This window comes from Megalobrama amblycephala, linkage group LG6 (assembly GCF_018812025.1).
Source record: "Megalobrama amblycephala isolate DHTTF-2021 linkage group LG6, ASM1881202v1, whole genome shotgun sequence".
Lineage (NCBI taxonomy): Eukaryota > Metazoa > Chordata > Actinopteri > Cypriniformes > Xenocyprididae > Megalobrama > Megalobrama amblycephala.
In genome coordinates, this window is record NC_063049.1 from 21,914,775 (window position 1) to 21,935,951 (window position 21,177).

General features: G+C 36.4%; 1 protein-coding gene across 1 annotated transcript in view; it reads right to left on the bottom strand.

The window, feature by feature from the left end:
- Nucleotides 1–6,785: 6,785 nt before the first annotated feature.
- Nucleotides 6,786–21,177, bottom strand: part of fn1a (fibronectin 1a) — a 36,409-nt gene continuing 22,017 nt past the window's right edge. The window contains exons 28-46 of the mRNA XM_048193371.1: nucleotides 19,618–19,884; nucleotides 19,415–19,531; nucleotides 18,490–18,654; nucleotides 18,228–18,383; nucleotides 17,285–17,398; nucleotides 16,756–17,025; nucleotides 14,525–14,712; nucleotides 14,019–14,106; nucleotides 13,762–13,941; nucleotides 13,563–13,652; nucleotides 12,318–12,506; nucleotides 12,093–12,182; nucleotides 11,125–11,579; nucleotides 10,826–10,964; nucleotides 10,573–10,740; nucleotides 9,448–9,573; nucleotides 8,708–8,814; nucleotides 8,481–8,597; nucleotides 6,786–7,596 (exon numbers count right to left, since the gene is read on the bottom strand). Coding sequence (XP_048049328.1) covers nucleotides 7,528–7,596; nucleotides 8,481–8,597; nucleotides 8,708–8,814; nucleotides 9,448–9,573; nucleotides 10,573–10,740; nucleotides 10,826–10,964; nucleotides 11,125–11,579; nucleotides 12,093–12,182; nucleotides 12,318–12,506; nucleotides 13,563–13,652; nucleotides 13,762–13,941; nucleotides 14,019–14,106; nucleotides 14,525–14,712; nucleotides 16,756–17,025; nucleotides 17,285–17,398; nucleotides 18,228–18,383; nucleotides 18,490–18,654; nucleotides 19,415–19,531; nucleotides 19,618–19,884 — 3,095 coding nt within the window. The 3' untranslated portion in view covers nucleotides 6,786–7,527. The remainder of the gene's footprint in view (nucleotides 7,597–8,480; nucleotides 8,598–8,707; nucleotides 8,815–9,447; nucleotides 9,574–10,572; nucleotides 10,741–10,825; nucleotides 10,965–11,124; nucleotides 11,580–12,092; nucleotides 12,183–12,317; nucleotides 12,507–13,562; nucleotides 13,653–13,761; nucleotides 13,942–14,018; nucleotides 14,107–14,524; nucleotides 14,713–16,755; nucleotides 17,026–17,284; nucleotides 17,399–18,227; nucleotides 18,384–18,489; nucleotides 18,655–19,414; nucleotides 19,532–19,617; nucleotides 19,885–21,177) is intronic.

The following is a 21,177-nucleotide window of genomic DNA, read 5'->3' on the forward strand; positions in this document are numbered from 1 at the left end:
AGGGCTAAACAAAACTGACTTCAGTAACAAAGATTAAAAAAAATAAAAAATAAAAAATACTAACCTTGGGCAACAAGGAATCTCAATGAACTGGCGTAATTACTATGATCCAAATAAGTTGTCTTCTGCAATCCATGGACTGAATGAAGTGATTATGAAATATATGTCAAAGGAAAACAATATAAGTGAATGCAACAGTTGGTTCATTGAATATGTCCAATACAAACACACCTGAGAAACATGACAGGATGTAGGATGTAGGATGGCAGTCTCAAACTGAGCAAAGAGCAATACTGCCCTCTGCTGTGGAAAGCTAACAACTTGTACCTCATTTTGTGTCAGTTTAGGATGCAACAGGGTCATTCCTGTTTGGTGGATTTTGGACTGAGCAGGTTTGTTGAAAAACAAAATATTAAAATTCAATTATTTTTATTTTATCTTATCTGAGAGAGGAAATGTCTGTCTAACAGAAAACACACTGGTCAAGCTCAGGCCTCAAGCGCAAGTATAATCTAATATAGTTTATGACTAATACTTACTTTGTTCTTGGAGTTGCTTTCCCTCCAGGAAAATGATTTCACTTCTAGCAAGTCATGTGATTTTGGGCATATGCTTAAGATTTTAATGGGTTGAAATATTTGTAGATTATTTTTTTTATTGTAATGAATATGCTATTGTTATATATATATATATATATATATATATATATATATATATATATATATATATATATATATATATATATATATATATATATATATATACACACACAAACCTGTTTAAGCATATATACAAAATGATAGATATATGACTGGAGAGTTAATTACATGTTATTTGTGTATATTTTCATATGCATATTTTTGTTCACTACTTGAGTTTGCAAATTGATATTGTTCAAATGAACAACAAAACAATGTAACAGGGTGGACTGGAGTTTGAGAGACAAACTAATTTAATTGGTCCCAAAAATTCTTCAGTTTTCCAGCATCTTTTGCGTATTTGAACCAGCTGTGACTGTATGATTCTCAGATCCATCTTTTCACACTGAGGACAACTGAGGGACTCAAACACAACTATTAAAAAAGGTTCAAACATTCACTGATGCTCCAGAAGGAAACACGATGCTAATTGTTATGATGTATTGTTATCAGGTTACTGCTGTGCATGGAAAACCTGTGCTTTCTGCTCCAAATTTGAATGGAATCATACGTGCAGTTCCCCAAAAGAGTGAAAGGGTCAAATGAGTTTAATGGTACATTTGATTATATGGTGGTTATATTTTGTGAAGATTAATGTAAAAATAGTATAAAGACATACTTTACTTAATCCAGTCCTGTGATATATCAAGGATGAATGAATCATTCATATGTCCTGTATCATATTGTTTTGTTAGTTTGTTCTAATAACTGGGACTGGAGCAAACCAAACATGCTGGACTAGAAATCTCACTTTTGACAATTCCTTAAAATATCCAGGTTTTCCAAGACTGTGAAAACTCTGGTTCTTAAAGGTGCCGTAGAACGTCTTTTTTAAAAGATGTAATATAAGTCTAAGGTGTCCCCTGAATGTGTCTGTGAAGTTTCAGCTCAAAATACCCCATAGATTTTTTTTTATAAATTTTTTTAACTGCCTATTTTGGGGCATCATTAAATATGAGTCGATTTAGGCTGCGGCCCCTTTAAATGCTCACGCTCACCGCCCCTGAGCTCGGGACTGCCTTAAAGAGTATAAACAAAGTTCAAACAGCTAATATAACCCTCGAAATGGATCTTTACAAAGTGTTCGTCATGCAGCATGTCTAATCGCCTAAGTATGGTATTTATTTGGATGTTTACATTGATTCTGAATGAGTTTGAGGCTATGCTCTGTGGCTAAAGCTAACATTACACACTGTTGGAGAGATTTATAAAGAATGAAGTTGTGTTTATGAATTATACAGACTGCAAGTGTTTAAAAATGAAAATAATGACAGTCTTGTCTCCGTGAATACAGTAAGAAACGATGGTAACTTTAACCACATTTAACAGTACATTAGCAACATGCTAATGAAACATTTAGAAAGACAGTTTACAAATATCACTAAAAATATCATGTAATCATGGATTATGTCAGTTATTATTGCTCCATCTGCCATTTTTCGCTGTTGTTCTTGCTTGCTTACCTAGTCTGTTGATTCAGCTGTGCACAGATCCAGATGTTAATACTGCCTGCCCTTGTCTAATGCCTTGAACATGGGCTGGCATATGCAAATATTGGGGGCGTACATATTAATGATCCTGAGTGTTACGTAACAGTCGGTGTTATGTTGAGATTCGCCTGTTTTTCGGAGGTCTTTTAAACAAATGAGATTTATATAAGAAGGAGGAAACAATGGTGTTTGAGACTCACTGTATGTCATTTCCATGTACTGAACTCTTGTTATTCAACTATGACAAGGTAAATTCAATTTTTGAATCTAGGGCACCTTTAAATAAAAATGAGAGTTGGAATGATTAAAGAGATATGCCAGTTTTCATTTTTTTTTTTTTTTTGTAGTTTATTTAAAAGCCATTTTTATTAAATGGCCCCTTAGTGCCAACCGGCCCCCTATTTGAGAACCAATGCAGTAGCTAGCTGGTCCAGAGTATCAAACTACACTGCTCAAAACATTAAAGGAATACTTTAAAAACAAATCAGATCTCAATGGGGAAAAATATCATGCTGACTATCTCTCTACTGATATGGACTGGGTAATGTGTTAGGAACAAAAAGATGCCACATCTTACAACCTACAAAGGACTGAATACAAAGACACCCCGAAAATCAAAGTGAAAAAAATGATGCAGCAGGCTAGTCCATTATGCTGAAATTTCATTAATTGGCCCCCACGTGCTTGTATGCATGCCTTACAACATCGGGGCATGCTCCTAATGAGACGATGGATGGTGTCCTGGGGTATTTCCTCCCAGATCTGGACCAGGGCATCACTGAGCTCCTGAACAGTCTGAGGTGCAACCTGGTGGCGTCTGATGGACCGAAACATAATGTCCCAGAGGTGTTTTATTGGATTTAGGTCAGGCGAGCGTGGGGGCCATTCAATGGTATCAGTTCCTTCATCCTCTAGGAACTGCCTGCATACTCTCGCCACATGAGGCCGGGCATTGTCGTGCACCAGGAGGAACCCAGGACCCGCTGCACCAGCGTAGGGTCTGACAATGGGTCCAAGGATTTCATCCCGATTCCTAATAGCAGTCATTGTGCCATTGTCTAGCTTGTAAAGGTCTGTGCGTCCCTCCATGGATATGCCTCCCCAGACCATCACTGACCCACCACCAAACTGGTCATGATGAACGATTTTATAGGTAGCATAATGTTCTCCACGGCTTCTCCAGACCCTTTCACGTCTGTCACATGCTCAGGGTGAACCTGCTCTCATCTGAAAAGTACAAGGTGCCAGTGGCGGAGCTGCCAATTCTGATGTTCAATGGCAAATGCCAATCGAGCTCCACGGTGCGGGGCAGTGAGCACTAGAGGATGTTGGGCCCTCAGGCCACCCTAATGAAGTCTGTTTCTGATTGTTTGGTCAGAGACATTCACACCACTGGCCTGCTGGAGGTCATTTTGTAGGGCTCTGGCAGTGCTCATCCTGTTCCTCCTTGCACAAAGGAGCAGATACCGGTCCTGCTGATAGGTTAAGGACATTCTATGGCCTTGTCCAGATTTTCTAGAGTAACTGCCTGTCTCCTGGAATCTCCTCCATGCTCTTGAGACTGTGCTGGGAGACAAAGCAAATCTTCTGGCAATGGCAGGAATTGATGTGCAATCCTGAAGGAGTTGGACTGGCTGTGCAACCTCTGTGGGGTCCAGGTATTGCCTCATACTAGCCGTAGTGACACTGGCCCTAGTCAAATGCAAAACTAGTGAAAAACAGTCAGAAAAGATGAGTAGGGAAAAAAATGTCAGCGGCCTCCACCTGTAAAACCATTCCTGTTTTGGGGGTCTTCTCATTGTTGCCCATCTACTGCACCTGTTGTTAATTTCATTAACACCAAAGCAGCTGAAACTTATTAACAACCCCCTCTGCTACTTAACTGACCAGATCAATATCCCAGGAGTTTAACTGACTTGATGCTATTCTCTGATTAATAAGTGTTTTTGAGCAGTGTATATGAATCTGCTGCTGAATCTGTGTAACTGTGAAATGTTTTGTCACATTGATATTTGATGATATGATAAAGCTTTTTTACATGCAGGCTGGATCTGCTCTTCTGGAAGCTCAAAGGCAAACTCCTCTCTGTCCTGAAGCTCAAATGTAAATTAAAAAAAGGGTTTCCTATCAAATGTCTCAATCCCAGTCTTGCCAAAATGGATCTGTTTGGAAAGAAAGCAACAGAAATTCATGGATAAATCAGTGGTAGCCAACAATCTTCTTTAACATGGGAACACAAATTAGTATTATCTTCAAGAAGAAACAAACAAAGTGAGGGATTTCAATATCAAAGAATATTTGGAGCAATTCCTGCTTCATACATTTCCATGCATGGCTTCAGCTCTATTCAAGCCAACCTCCATCTGTTTGTGCCATAGAAACCACTGAAGGAAAAATATCTGAAGACATCCATTCAAACATACTTCCATTCAAAAATACTTTACAGCTAGTAAAATAATTCCTTTTCCAATAATTAAGTTTTTCGATTTGATTTTTGTGATACAAACATTTAAGTGAAATAGAACAGGTTGCATGTAATACATATGATAGGCCCATGTTATATATATATATATATATATATATGGATTTGTAAAAATAATCAAATATTAAATTCTGTAATCAATAAAATCACTCCCCTGTTTTAATTTAGATAAAAAGTTGCCATGATTTAACTAAAACAAGGAAACAAATTAATAAATTGTGGGAATAATTTATATAATTAATTTTTTTTTTTCCCCTCCACACATAACTTCTATATGAAATGTGTAATTTCTGCACTGCTATCATCACCATATGGAATTAAAAATATAATGACTTTTGAAACAAGTTTCCTGAACAATCTGCCATTGGTCGATAAACAGCCATTGGCCCCGCCCCCAGACTCATGCCATTAGTTGAGTCAACATTGCTGGCTGATCTGGTGCTCAAACTAAGTAATGTTGAAGAACTTGCTGTGTATGCATATTAAGCTGGTGTAGAATATTTTACTGAAATTTACCCCCGGTTTCACAGACAAAGTTTAAGCCTAGTCCCAGACAAAAATGCATTCTTGAGCTGTTTTAATGGAAAGTAATATCTTAAAATATGTCAGTGCCATTGTTTTGTCTCAAGATTACGGAAGAGGATTAGGGCCAAGCAATAATAAAAAAACAAAACCATCTCAAGATTAAAGTTGTTAAATTTCGAGAAAAAACACGTTAAATTTCGAGAAAAAAGTCTAAATAAAATGTTGAGAATAAACTCATTAAATTACGAGAAAAATGTCGTTAAATTTCGAGAAAAAAAGTCGAGATAAAATGTTGAGAATAAAGTCATTAAATTATGAGAAAAAAAAGTTGTTAGATTATGAGAACAAATTCGTTAAATTATGAGAAAAAAAGTCGTTAAATTTCGAGAAAAAAAGTCTGGATAAAATGTTGAGAATAAAGTCATTAAATTACGAGAAAATAGTTGTTAAATTACGAGAACAAATTCGTTAAATTACGAATTTGTTCTCATAATTTAACGTCTTTTTTCTCATAATTTAATGAATTTGTTCTCATAATTTAACGACTTTTTTCTCATAATTTAACGAATTTGTTCTCATAATTTAACGACTTTTTTCTCATAATTTAACGAATTTGTTCTCATAATTTAATGACTTTTTTCTCATAATTTAATGAGTTTATTCTCAACATTTTATCTCTACTTTTTCTCGTAATTTAAGTTTATTCTCAACATTTTATTTCGACTTTTTTCTTGAAATTTAACGAGTTTTTTCTCGTAATTTAATGACTTTATTCTCAACATTTTATCTCGACTTTTTTCTCGAAATTTAACGTTTTTTTCTCGTAATTTAACGAGTTTATTCTCAACATTTTATCTCGACTTTTTCTCGTAATTTAACGAGTTTATTCTCAACATTTTATCTCTACTTTTTCTCATAATTTAAGGAGTTTATTCTCAACATTTTATTTCGACTTTTTTCTTGAAATTTAACGAGTTTTTTCTCGTAATTTAATGACTTTATTCTCAACATTTTATCTCGACTTTTTTCTCGAAATTTAACGAGTTTATTCTCAACATTTTATCTCGACTTTTTCTCGTAATTTAACGAGTTTATTCTCAACATTTTATCTCTACTTTTTCTCATAATTTAAGGAGTTTATTCTCAACATTTTATTTCGACTTTTTTCTTGAAATTTAACGAGTTTTTTCTCGTAATTTAATGACTTTATTCTCAACATTTTATCTCGACTTTTTTCTCGTAATTTAACGAGTTTATTCTCAACATTTTATCTTGACCTTTTTCTCGAAATTTATCATCTTTAATCTCGAGATGGTTTTATTTTTTTATTATTGCTTGGCCCTAATCCTCTTCCATACTAGATGCATACCAGTAATGTTTTTTTTTTTTTTTTCCTGAGGCCCATTTATAAAAGGTGCTAGTTCAAATGTCCTAACTGAACTAAGGTCTAATCCTGGCTTAATCTAAGCCCTGTCTTGAAACCAGGCCATAGTGGCCCAAAAAAGCCACAAGAAACCACAAAAAAAGACACCAGCTAAATGTTTCTTTAGTGCCCTGTAGGCTTCTTACAAATAGGCTTTGAATCACAAGCATTGTAAAAAAAAATTTATTAAAAAGTATTTTTGTCCACAGTAGTTAAGACTTTGGCACCTAAAACACAAACATAAAAAACAGTATACACCCATAATCTGCATTCCATCAAAACGCATACATAAAAGGGATAAATAAAAGAAAAAAAAGTTCACTTCTTCATTAACAGTGCTTTCCTTTGTCTCCTGACGGATACAAAGGCCACAGATTTCAACCAACCAATCAGATTAGGGAGGGGTGAATATTACATCATAAAAAAGGATGCCTACAAGGCACAAAGGTTTTCATTGTAAGACAGTGCTTGTTTTAGAAAAGAACACCAATAAAAGTTGATCACTGACAAAAATACACAAAAAAAGTCACAAAATCATTAAAAAAAAAAAACAATCAGACAATAGGCAATAATACTGAAAAACACAAAGGCAAGATGTGTTGATTCTCTGCTGATGTTCCACTGATTTGAGTTTCCAGCATATATGGAAATGATGTCAACAGCCAAATTTCAAACCAGTGGAATCTCTGTGTAGTCGATGGCGTCCTTCCATCCACTACGCAGAGGGAGACTGGCTGCAGACTCAACCAATCAGAAGAGTGATGTCTCTGGGCGTGATGTCACGGGTGGAAGCAGCAGGACAGAGTTTGCAGTGTGAGTGAAGATAAGGACAGAGAGGCACCGAGGGTGCTAGATACAGTCTCTGGGGGTCGTGTCCTCTCCAGTATTGGGCACAACTGATACGCACATTTATTCTTGAGGGCTCTGGGCATCTGCTAACAGGTCTGGTCTCAGGCACTCGATGGGACAATGGATGTTCTGTAGGGCAAAAGTAAAAAAAAATGCATTTGTTTTATGGCAAAATCCAAAATAACATATGGCAAAATCTCCAAAAGTCACCCTTTCTACTTTCTTAAATGCATGTTCCTTGCACTCTTAAAAATAAAGGTTCTTTATTGGCAGCTGTGGTTCCATGAAGAATCTTAAACATCCAAGGAATCTTTTCATTCCACAAAACTTTCTTTATAATGGAAAAAGGTTCTTTAGATTTTTTAAAAGATCTTCACACACAGAGAAAAATGATTCTTTTAAGAACTGTTCACTCAAAGGAAAAAAAAAAAAAAAAAAAAAAAAAAAAATGTAAACAACATTCCTTTTCGGCTGTCATCACAAATCGCTCTTCCTTTTTAACCCCACTTTTTTAATAAGGAATAATTGTTATGAATATTTTTACACTGACTTTACAATATCTACTATATAATAATATACCATATATACAGTTCGGGGTCAGTAAAACGTTTTTTAAACTTTTATTCAGCAAGGATGTGATCAAAAGTCACAGTAAAGACGTTTACAATGTTACAAAAGATTTCTATTACAAATAAATGCTGTTCTTTTGAACTGTTTATTCATCAAAGAATCTTGAAAAAAAATGTATCTTGGTTTCCACAAAAATATTAATTGTTTTCAACATTGATATAATAATAATAAATGTTTCTAGAGTACCAAATTAGCATTTTAGAATGATTCGTGAAGGATCATGTGACACTGAAGAATGGAGTTATGATGCTGAAAATTCTGCTTATTCAGCTACATTATCAGCTATAATTACACTCAAATCTGACTTTCATCAAAGATTAATCTAATTCTTCTATTCTTTTTTCCCCCCGACAGTTTGCCTATTCCATCTACAAAAGACTCACCAGTTTGCGTAGGGCGTTCTCTCTGTAGCGGTCGAAAGCATCAGTGCGCACCGGAGGCTGAATGAGGTCCACGTCGACTTCAGCACCAGGACGACGACAGTTCTCACAGCGCCAGCCCTGGACAGACAGCGTGGTTTTAAACATGGCAATATATATATATAGCGTGGAAACTCTTTCATATGTAAACACAGACAGAAATATAAAGAAGACATGGGACCTAGTGTTACCTGTTGTCCTCCATAGCAGGTACAGGTGCAAATGGCTCCAAGATACTCCTTCTGCCACTGGTTGCCCACCTGGTACAACTTCCCCTCATCATAACAGGTGGATTCATCTACAGCAGACAATTATTGTCAATCAGCAAACCAACCGATTTACAACTACTATTAAATATTCAAAGGCTTGGTTTCATAGACAGGGCTTAGAGCCAGGATTAGACCGTTTAAGTAGCTTTTATAAAATAACCTTAGAAAAAAACAAAACTGGTGTTCATTTTGAGACTAATCAATGGCAGTGACATATTTTAAAAGGTTAGTTCACCCAAAAATGAAAATTCTGTAATTAATTACATACCTGCATGTCATTCCAAACCCGTAAAACCTTCTTCAGAACACAAATTAAGATTGTTCTTGTCACTTCATACAATTAAGGTTGAACCACTGCAGTCACGTCGACTATTTTAACGATGTCTTTAGTATCTTTCTTGACCTTGAAAGTGGTGATTAAATTGCTGTCTATGGAGAAAGACAGATGTCGGATTTCATCAAAAATATCTTAATTTGTGTTCCGAAGATGAACACATGTCTTAGGGGTTTAGAACGAAATGAGGGTGAATAATGGGTGATCTAACCCTTTAAGATAAGACAGAGCAAGTTGCTTTCAGTTAAAACAACTCACACTTGCATTTTAGTCTGGGACTAGGCTTAAGCCTTGTCTGTGAAACCAGGAGAAAGTTGAAAATACTTACGGGGTTCACATTTAAACTCTCCTTTCCCATTGCCCAGACAGGTGCAGCTCATCATGTGACCGTTCTCAGCATGGCGATCCCACTTCTCGCCAATTCGGTAGTTGTGGCCATTGTCATGGCACCACTCTGTAGATTAAGAGATGTGTGTTGGTTGGCATATAAACTCTCAGAAGTGTGTGGAGAAAGACATTCAAGTTTCCAGTGAATTCATCCTTTACACACATTCATACAGTGGTTATTGCACATAATAAGCTGGTCTCAGAGTTTAATATCATCTGGTTAAAGGCTGACAATACAAATCTGAGACATGAGCCACCTCATTTCTGGCTGTCATGTTTGATAACCTCAACAAACATGTCAGGAAAAGCTAGCATGGGCAAAAGTATGGAGTTTGGACCTTGAAATTTGTGTTTTATTTTCACAAATAAAGTGTAAGTGTACTCAGTTATTTTCTTATATTCTAATATAAGAAATTATTTTCTTCCCTATTGTGACATATAACCGAGTGGCCTACTGCTTACAGCACTTGTCGGAAAGAAACACCCATTACCATATCTAAATTTCAGAAGTCTTTCTCAGCATTTGTATACAAAGTGATATGAACAGTAATGATGGCGCTGGTTTTACCAGATCAATTTGAGCCTGAATCAAGTGCATGCAAAGTGGATTTGCTTTCGCAGCACAGAAAACAGTGCCTTCTCGACATGACAACACGAATCAAACTCTTCCAGGCCTCAGCTACAACTACAGTGTTTGAGGGCGGGTCAAAGTAGACATTGTTTTCGAGGAGCCAATTAAGACCATAGGCTGGTTTTATGCAAATCTGTTACAAACCTACATTGATTTGTGCAGGAAGTGCAACTGGAATTACTGACTACTCGTTTCAGGCAGTTCAGATTCAGCTATTTCTTTTGGGAGACAATAACAATAACATTTATCCTGCACTTCAATCTTTGAAACTTTGCAGACCTTTTACATTCACAAACAGCTATATTACACTCTGCATAAAAGGTAATATCCAAAAAAGCATAAGAGGGGCGTAACATATTTTAAAATGGTAAACGGTTGCCCATGCTAGAGTGAGGTGTGGTGTTTAGCATGTAGCAGCACTGCTCATTCACTCACTGGATGAATCACATTTGAAATGACCGCTGCCGAGACCAAGGCACGTGCACCAGAGTTTAAAGCCCGTCTCAGACATGCGCTCCCACTCCGCGCCCACTTCATGATAGGTGGCGGTGAATGTGTCGTAGCACACATCCCTGCTTGTGGGAATCACTCCAGCACCTGGAACTAAAGCATACGAGGGGTCAAGATCACGCATGTAAACTTCTGAAATGTGGTTATGTGAAATTTGTTTAGTTTATGGATGATTTACCACTGTTTCCAGCAGTCACAACATCTTCCAGGACTTTCTGTTTTTGGTCTCCGTTGACAGACTCCACAAGAACATTATAGGAGGCGCCAGAGGTGAGACCGATCAGTGTAGCACTAGTAGACGTACCAGGCAGACGCATCTGAAGGGGAGAGAGTATTCAAATTAATAATCACTGATAATATCATCAATACTATGAAAGAAATGTAAACATCAATCAATCATTTTATATATCAGTTTATTGATAACAATAGTATTCATTTACAGTACCAATATCAGATATTGTCAGTTTGTTTTCTCACCTGGAAGCTCTTCTCATTGATCTCTGTAATGGGACTGCATGACACCACATACTCTGAGGTATGCGGCACAGGCTGCCATATGATTGTGGTTTGGGTCTGAGATTCCTGGGGCAGGTTTGTCTCATTGTAAAGGCCACCAAAGGGGAAGCCTGGTTCAGGGCCCTCGTTCACCTTCACCACTGGCACTCTTTGGCCATCCGCTCCTGGCAGAGGGATGTAGACCAGGGGCTCGCGGTGGTTTGGGGGATGAGGCTGCTGGCCGTTGTTACCCAGGTTGTAGCTCTGATATTCAGTGTAGATGTGTTGGCCCTGCTGCCCCAGTGTGTTGTGTCTGTTTGGTCCCAGCATTTGCACATGGTTGTTGAAGTGGTCATTTTCCTCTGGGACATCTAGGATGTCATGGCGGGGCCGGCTGGGGTCGGGGAGCTGGGGGGTCAGCTCCTGACTTTCCGGTTCTAGCAGGAAAATTGTGTTGGGGCAAGCAAATGAGTAATGCAATAGAATATTTTTAGGCAGCAGAGGGCAATGTAAAGCGCATTTAATTTATTGTGCTTTGCTTAGCCTAGCATTTCTTTCTTTTGAATTAAAGGTACACTATGTAACTTTTATGGCAGCTTCCACAAAAATATTAAGCAGCACAACATAGATAATAATAAGAAAAGATTTACTTATAAAATTGTTTAATAAAAAAAATAAAAAAATAAATAAAAATAAATATATATATATATTATTGAGCAGCAAATAGGCATCTTAGAAAGATTTCTGTAATGGTGGCTGAAAATTCAGCTTTGCTATCACAGGAATGAATTACATTTATAAATATATAAAATATATAATTTAAAAAATATTACAGTTTATACTGTATTTTCAAGAAAATAAATGCAGCCTAAGAGAAAATATTAAAAATATTCTCGACCACAAACTGTTGAACTGTAGTGTAAAAGAAAGGTTAATAAAGGTGTACTTACGAGTTCTTGCCTTTCCAATCAGTGGAGTGCTCCTCTGAACATTATTTAATGCAACAATCTTGATAATGTAGTCAGTGTCTGGTTTCAACCCTACACGTAAAGACCACAATAAAGTTTATTTTAAAAAATGAGGATTCAATGGCAAGCTGTCTAAAATAAAATATAATTTTAAATAAAGAGTATCAAAAGGTAGAACATTATGAAAGCCATGAGAAAAAGCAGTACCAGAGATGGAAGCGAAGGTTCTGCCAGCCTGGGGTCGAGGGGTCATCTCTTTAGGGATGTCTCCAGCCTCCTCATAGGTCACATAGTATCCCGTGATGGTGCTTCGTGGAGGCTCCCAGGTGAAGGAGATTGAAGTAGAAGTCAGAGAGGTGAAATGGAGGTTTGTAGGTGGGCTGATAACTGGTTTCGCTGAAAATTAAAGTAATATAATATAATATAATATAATATAATATAATATAATATAATATAATATAATATAATATAATATAATATAATATAATATAATATAATATAATATAATATAATATATGTGACCCTGGACCACAAAACCAGTCATAAGGGTCAATTTTTTGAAATTGAGATTTATACATCATCTGAAAGCATGAATAAATAAGCTTTCCATTGATGTATGGTTTGTTAGGATAGGACAATATTTGGCTAAGATACAACTATTTGAAAATCTGGAATCTGAGGGTGCAAAAAAAAAAAAAAAAAAAAAAAAAAAAAAATTAAAATATTGAGAAAATCACCTTTAAAGTTGTACAAATGAAGTCCTTAACAATGCATATCCACTCACAACAATACAATTTTTATATATTTATGGTAGGAAATTCACAAAATATCTTAATGGAACATGATCTTTACTTAATATCCTAATGATTTTTGGCATAAAAGAAAAAAATCGATAATTTTGACCCATACAATGTATTGTTGGCTATTGCTACAAATATACCCGTGCGACTTATGATATGTGACACTGGACCACAAAACCAATCATATCATATCATATCATATATCATATCATATCATATCATATATCATATCATATCATATCATATCATATCATATCATATCATATCATATATCATATCATATCATATCATATAAGAACCGCTGGCTCTTATGTAGATAGTGTTGTTGAGGTATAATTCGTTTTGGGTATATCAAACTGCTTGGGCTCAACTGTTAAACTGTCAACTTGAGATTTGAATCCGTGACAGAAGGAAGTAATTCCTCACAAAAGAGGGTTTTTAAAGACAATCCATTGTTGTTTCTTATTTATTTACACACTTGTGCTGTCGAACTGTTGTATAAACGCAATATCACACTTGTAGCCGTGCGATATGGCTGTATATCAGCACGCTGTCATTACCTATGGCCGAATCACAGCCGTGCTGATATAGAGCGATATCGCACAGCTACTCGTGCGATATTGCTTATATATTATATTATAGATACAAGTACCTGTAGTAGCTGTAAGGGTGAAAGGGTCACTACGTGCACCTCCATTCAGAGTATAGATATTGATCTTATAAGTGGTTCCTGGCTCCAGACCTATAGGACACAGAATCATATGATTGAACGACTCAAAAAATATTATTTGCCAAGCATATGATGCAGCCTGTAATAGAAGTTACTGTAACCGTGTGGACTTTCACAGTACCAGTAATTGTGTGGGTGCGTGAATCAGGTTCAATGGTTCTCTGGATAGGATTATGGCCGCCCATGGTGGGTGTGGCTTCTACCAGGAAGCCTGAGATAGCCTCGGTCTTAGAGCGCCAGGTGAGCGTGATGGAGGAGTCCTTCACATTGGATATACGGACACGTCGAGGTGGACTGATGTCTGGGAAAATGAGATCTAGATTGAGTTTTGGCCAGCACATACAGTAATTTGGTGGAGAATGTGAGACGGTGGCTTACTGTCAGCTGTTGTGACTTCTCCCTTGACACGACGGCTGGTGAGAGAGTTCTTCACACCGTAAACCTCCACTTCATAAACAGTGCCAGGCTATAAACACACATACAAGGGGGAAAAAATGAAGCAAAGCCTTGAAAATGTGCTCCACAAAATACCATATAATTTTCTGAAACAAGGAGGCTTTAATCTTTGATCTACCCACTGACCAAAATGACAAGGTAGACATACAATGTGAGGTTTGCCTGATGGAGATTAACATTGCTCTTTGAGTACTAGTAATCCACAACCACAGCAAAAATCAAGAGTAAATGCATCAAAACCTGAGGAACAGCTGTTGCAATAGTGATCTTTTCATGAAACTCCACAGTGCTGTTTATAAGGGCTACTTTTCAACGTGAAAAGTGTGATGCAAAGACTCCAAGGAATGAAGTAGTTTGTTCTACACTCCTCACTAATATCAGTGAGGTTTTGAGAGAATGAACTTCTGCAGTATGAGAAAGTTATTCACCATGAGTCCAGTGGCGTGGAACTCGGTGGAGTCAGGGGCGATGTTGTCCTCTTTAGTGGGGCCGTTCTTGTTCTTGGGGGTGATGGCGACACGGTAACCTGTCAACCTGACGTCGGAGGAAGACCAGGAGACAATGAAGGATGTTGGACCCACCTGGGAGAAGTGCAGACTGGTGGGCCCAGGAATAGCTACAGGGAGAGAAGAGAATATTAAAGAAACATTAAAGGTGCCCTAGATTCAAAAATTGAATTTACCTTGGCATAGTTAAATAACAAGAGTTCAGTACATGGAAATGACATACAGTGAGTCTCAAACTCCATTGTGTCCTCCTTCTTATATAAATCTCATTTGTTTAAAAGACCTCCGAAGAACAGGCGAATCTCAACATAACACCGACTGTTACGTAACAGTCGGGATCCTTAATATGTACGCCCCCAATATTTGCATATGCCAGCCCATGTTCCCAACATTATGAAAGGGATTACACGTCTGGATGTGCACAGCTGAATCATCAGACTAGGTAAGCAAGCAAGGAAAACAGCGAAAAATGGCAGATGGAGCGATAGGGCTGGGCGATATATCGGTAGTTTAGCGGTAATCAGGGAACCGGCTTTACTGACGAAATGCGCGTGAGAATCGCATTCGATATATCGCCCAGCCCTATGGAGTGATAATAACTGACATGATCCATGATAACATGATATTTTTAGTGATATTTGTAAACTGTCTTTCTAAATGTTTCGTTAGCATGTTGCTAATGCACTGTTAAATGTGGTTAAAGTTACCATTGTTTCTTACTGTATTCACGGAGACAAGAGCCGTCGTTATTTTCATTTTTAAACACTTGCAGTCTGTATAATGCATAAACACAACTTCATTCTTTATAAATCTCTCCAACAGTGTAGCATTAGCCGTTAGCAACGGAGCACAGCCTCAAACTCATTCAGAATCAAATGTAAACATCCAAATAAACACTGTACTTATGCGATTAGACATGCTGCATGACGAACACTTTGTAAAGATCCATTTTGAGGGTTATATTAGCTGTTTGAACTTTTATGTTGTTTAAGGCAAGCACGAGCTCTTGGGGCGTGGAGCACGAGATTTAAAGGGGCAGCAGCCTGAATCGGCTCATTTCTAATTATGCCCCAAAATAGGCAGTTAAAAAAATGAATTAAAAAAAATCTAGGGGGTATTTTGAGCTGAAACTTCACAGACACATTCAGGGGACACCTTAGACTTATATTACATTTTAACCTTTTAAAAAGTTCTAGGGCACCTTTAATTAACAAATTAACATTTTTACATTTTCTGAAGAACATGTGACTGGTGTTTGCCCACCATACTGTGGTGTTGTGATGGTTGTCAGGGTATTGCTGCAGTATGTGATAAAAAAAAAAAAAAAAAAAAAAAAAGTGTTCTGCGTGGTGTTTAGCATGTTGCTATGGGGTTGCTAGGGTGTTCTGGGTGAGTGCTACACTACCGTTAAAAAGATTAAATTTTTAAAAGTTTTTTTTTAAATTGTTTTTGAAAGTCAACAAGGCATAATTTATGCATGCATTTATTTGATCAAAATACAGTAAACACAGCAATGTTGTGAAATATTATTACAATTTAAAATAACTGTTTTACATTTTAATATATTATACTATATATATTATGCAAAACTTAATTTTCAGCATCATTACTCCAGTCTTCAGTGTCACATGATCCTTCAGAAATCATTCTAATATGCTGATTTGCTGCTCAAGAAACATTTCTTATTATTATCAATGTTGAAAACAGCTGAACAGAAGGTTTAAACGAACAGCATTTATTTGCAATAGAAAACTTTTGTATTTTTTCCAAAAAATAAAAATCTTACTGACCCCAAACATTTGAAATAAAAAAACAAACATAATAAATAATAAGTTTTTAAATTTTGCATCATTGCATCAGTGGAAAAATAAGAGCACACCTCTCATCAATAAATGTAATGATTTTAGGTATCAGTCATGTTCATAAAACATAATAGATTTATAGTGAAAACTGATTAAATTGTAATAATAAGCAGCACTAATTAGAATTCATTTATAAATAAATATATTTGATATACTGTTTAAATTAAAATTCTATATTAATACAAATATTGATTTAATTGATGTAAATTATTATTATATAGTTAGAAAGGCTGAATATAAATACATGTCGGAGTACATGACATCAAATAGTGCAGTTGTTCAATGCAATACCTGTTGTCTGAGTGCCCACCAGAGGAGGGCTGGGGGTCCGGTCATGCAGTGCGATGACTTTAACAGTGTATTCTGTGCCCGGTCTGAGATCACGGATCACTGCAGACTCCTCATCTCCATACGGGGCAGGGACCAGCTCTCTCTCTCCCTCCTCTGGATTGTAGTACAACACTCTGTAAGAGGAGACCACGCCATCAGGACTCTCCCAGGAGATGCGCATGGAGGTTGAGTCCACGTCACTGAAGGACAGGTCTTTGGGTTTGTCCACCGCTAGAAAAAGAAATATTTGAAACTATAAATTAATCGGAGACATTACGTTCAGAAAACTGCATTTAATATAAATTTAAACTATAAAAGATTTTAATTTGAATATGAAAAACATAACTTCCATTCAGTTTGCACTTAAATAGATTCTTTTCAAGTATATAAAGAACTCTTTTTAAAAGTAGGCTAAAGTGTACTTCTGTTTCACAAGAGATCCAATCACTTTTATACTTCTACTACTCCGTCTCTCAGTTTGTACACCTACTTGTGACTACATTTTCGACCAGAGGGGGGCTCTCTCCGTCCTGGCCCAGAGCGTAGACGCTCACAGTGTACTCTGCTGTTGGCATCAGGCCAGAGAATGTCATTTCAGTCTGGTCTGCAATTACATATAAAAAACACATACTTAACTCACTTTTACAACATTACCTCCTTCATTTCAAATGCACATAAGAGAAGGCACAGCACAATGTAGAGTGCCTCAGGGATGACGCATTTTTGTAAGCAAAATCCGGAAGCGAGTTAGCATTTTAGGACTTCCGGTTCCAACGCCGTCAAGTCTATGGGTTTTTTGAATGGGTTTTTGCTAAATCGCCTGAAATAAGGTCTGTGGTTAACAAAGCCTCTAAATATTTTCACGTTTTGATCTATGACATAAATCACACCAGTTATAACCCACTTGTGATTTTCTAAACTTTTACTGTGTCTTAAAATCGGCGGTTGCTAACAAATTGCTAAAAGGGACTACTTCCTTTGGCGGGGACTTTAGACGTCATCATTAAAAACGGGACATTTGAAAAAGTGGAAAAGTATTCATAACAGCACATATCATAATCAGCGAGCATGTTTATAAATAAAGTTGTTTTTTAAATACAGTTTGAGGAAGCTTGGTGGTGACGACGTTGATCCGCGACGATGGTGTGCTGTAGTCCGTTTATAGCCTACTTTATATCTGACGACTTTATTTAGGCTTCAAAATCTATAAATGTTGTGTTAACTTGTAAAGATTATCTTGATAGACAAAACGTGTAAGTGTCATAACCCTTTGTTAAACACAGAGCTTATTTTCTGCGATTTTCCAAAAGTCTATGGGAAAAATGCATAGGCTTTCAACCGAGGGAACCCGTGCGCCGCTAACTTCCGGGTTGGCCTACAAAAACGCGTCATCCCTGGGGCACTCTATTAGTATCAAGAGAGATATACATTACCTGGAGCCACCACTTCAGAGAAAACAGGTCCCTGTCCATTTAGTGGAGTCCCTGTGACACGATATCCTGTGATGGGACCGACTGCTGGGCTCCAGCGTACAGTAATAGTGTTGTCCTTCACGTCAGTCACCTCCATTTCCGACGGAGACTCAATATCTGTTTCAAGAAATAGAAGCCCATTATTTATAACTATTTGCCTTCTTAAAGTCTAACAAACCAGTGAACAAAGACCTGACAGACATTCTCAGATGCGTTAGTTTACCTGTTCTATGTATAACATGGATGGGGGTGCTGGACGCAGGGCTGTCCCCTCTACCGGTCACAGCGTAAACGGTGATGGTGTAATCGGTGCCTGGATGTAGGCCTTCAATAGTGGCAGTTGACTGAGAGCCGGGGACAGTAAATTCCTGAGGAGCATCAAACCCTCCTGGATGGGAAAAATTTGAATGATTTAGCCAATATCAGACATAAACTCTTATTTAGTGAAATAAACATTTCAATTTGGATGAATGGCTGTTAATGCATCTGTTCAGACCGTCATGATTATTCGCATAATGTCAATGCGACAGATTTGTGTGATCAGATGCCGAGCTAGAGATAATAATAATGTGTAATAATGTGTGTAATAATACAAATGGGACATACTGTAATTTCTTTCACCTGATAAACTGTTAATTAATTAATAATAATAATAATAATAATAATAATAATAATAATGGAATAATTGAACACCAATACATTTGTTATTTTTATATATAAAATATTTAGAATTTAACACTTAATTTACACAATTACATAAAGATTATTGTGAATACATGTAAGGTAAGTGCAAATACGTAGTGTATAACACCGTCTTTCTTGTCTCTGTACTGTTGTATTTGTTGTTATTTAATAAACATCATAGTAAATATAAAAAATCTGAATGGCTGTTTGATGTCTCCATGAAAAGTGGGAGTCAGAAATGTAAACTTACGTAGCACTTTGTGTCCCAAATGTAACCAGGGTATTTATGCTTTTCTAAAAGTGACATTTACTCTCAATTAGTATTTAAATTCAGTCCGTCTGCTTTTTTTTTAAGCACTGGTCTGAACAGACAAATTCACATCACACTGAATTTTTGTTGGTGTGAACGTGCCTTAAGTGGAGTAAGCTCAAGAACATTATTGCAACAGGATCCAATCGCTTACCTGACTCTCCGTGTGTGATCCTGTAGTACCTCACAGTGACAGAGGGGGCGTCCCAACGAACTGTGATGCTGGTTGGTGTTGAGGAGATAACTTCCAGGTCAGTGGGGGCATCAGAGACTAAGAGAAATAGTGATGAGAGACAATTAGTACTAATAAGATCTGCAACGAGAAGTCAAAAGACAGGAAGAGAAGTAGCAGCATACTGGTAGACTGAGTTCCAGTTAGAGGCAGACTCTCGCGGGATCCGCTGACGGCATAGACGTTGATGCTGTACTCTGTCTCCGGGGTCAGGCCTGTGAGGGTGAAATGGCTTCTTGATGGGGGCAGTCTCTCCTCCTTAGCACGCCCCCCACTGGTCATTTGGTAGCGGATACGGTATCCTGAGATAATGGCCTGAGGAGCCTGCCAGCGCACGGTGAAGGAGTTGGTGCCGACATCAGAGAACTGAAGGCCAACAGGAGCGTCGAGGACTGGGAAGTAAAATCCATGACTTAGTCAACCAATGCAACAGGCTTGAAATAGTTATATATTTTCATATATTAAAACCCATAAATGCTGTTTGAGACATTAAATAAAATAAGAACATAAAATAAAAATAACTTACATATTTAAAAATATTAAAATACACTTTTAAAGTGTAGTTACATATTGCATGTACTAACTATAGTAATAACAGTAAATGTTGCATAATTACAAGCAACTAACCCTAAACCAAACCTATAGAAAAGTATGTAGTTAATTAATATTTTTCAGTACCTATTTGTATAATTACACTGTAACGACCACCTTAAAAGTGTAACCAAATAAAATATCTGGAATATACGGAAGAGGATTAGGGCCAAGCAATTATAAAAAAATATAACCATCTTGAGATTAAAGTTGAGAATAAACTTGTTAAATTACAAAAAAAAAATCGTTAAATTTCGAGAAAAAAAGTCGCGATAAAATGTTGAGAAAAAAGTCGTTAAATTACGAAAAATTTGTTAATGACTTTATTCTCAACATTTTATCTCGACTTTTTTTCTTATAATTTAACGAATTTGTTCTCGTAATTTAACGACTTTTTTTCCGTAATTTAATGACTTTATTCTCAACATTTTATCTCGACTCTTTTTCTCGAAATTTAACGACTTTTTTTCTCATAATTTAACGAATTTGTTCTCATAATTTAACAACTTTTTTCTCGTAATTTAACAACTTTTTTCTCGTAATTTAATGACTTTATTCTCAACTTTTATCTCAAATTTTTTTCTTGTAATTTAACAACTTTTTTCTCGTAATTTAATGACTTTATTCTCAACATTTTATCTCGACTCTTTTTCTCGTAATTTAATGACTTTATTCTCAACTTTTATCTCGACTTTTTTCTTGTAATTTAACAACTTTTTTCTCGTAATTTAATGACTTTATTCTCAACTTTTATCTCGACTTTTTTCTTGTAATTTAACAACTTTTTTCTTGTAATTTAATGACTTTATTCTCAACATTTTATCTCGACTCTTTTTCTCGTAATTTAATGACTTTATTCTCAACATTTTATCTTGACTCTTTTTCTCGAAATTTAACGACTTTTTTCTCATAATTTAACGAATTTGTTCTCATAATTTAACGACTTTTTTCTCGTAATTTAATGACTTTATTCTCAACATTTTATCTCGACTCTTTTTCTCGAAATTTAACGACTTTTTTTCTCATAATTTAACGAATTTGTTCTCATAATTAAACAACTTTTTTCTCGTAATTTAACAACTTTTTTCTCGTAA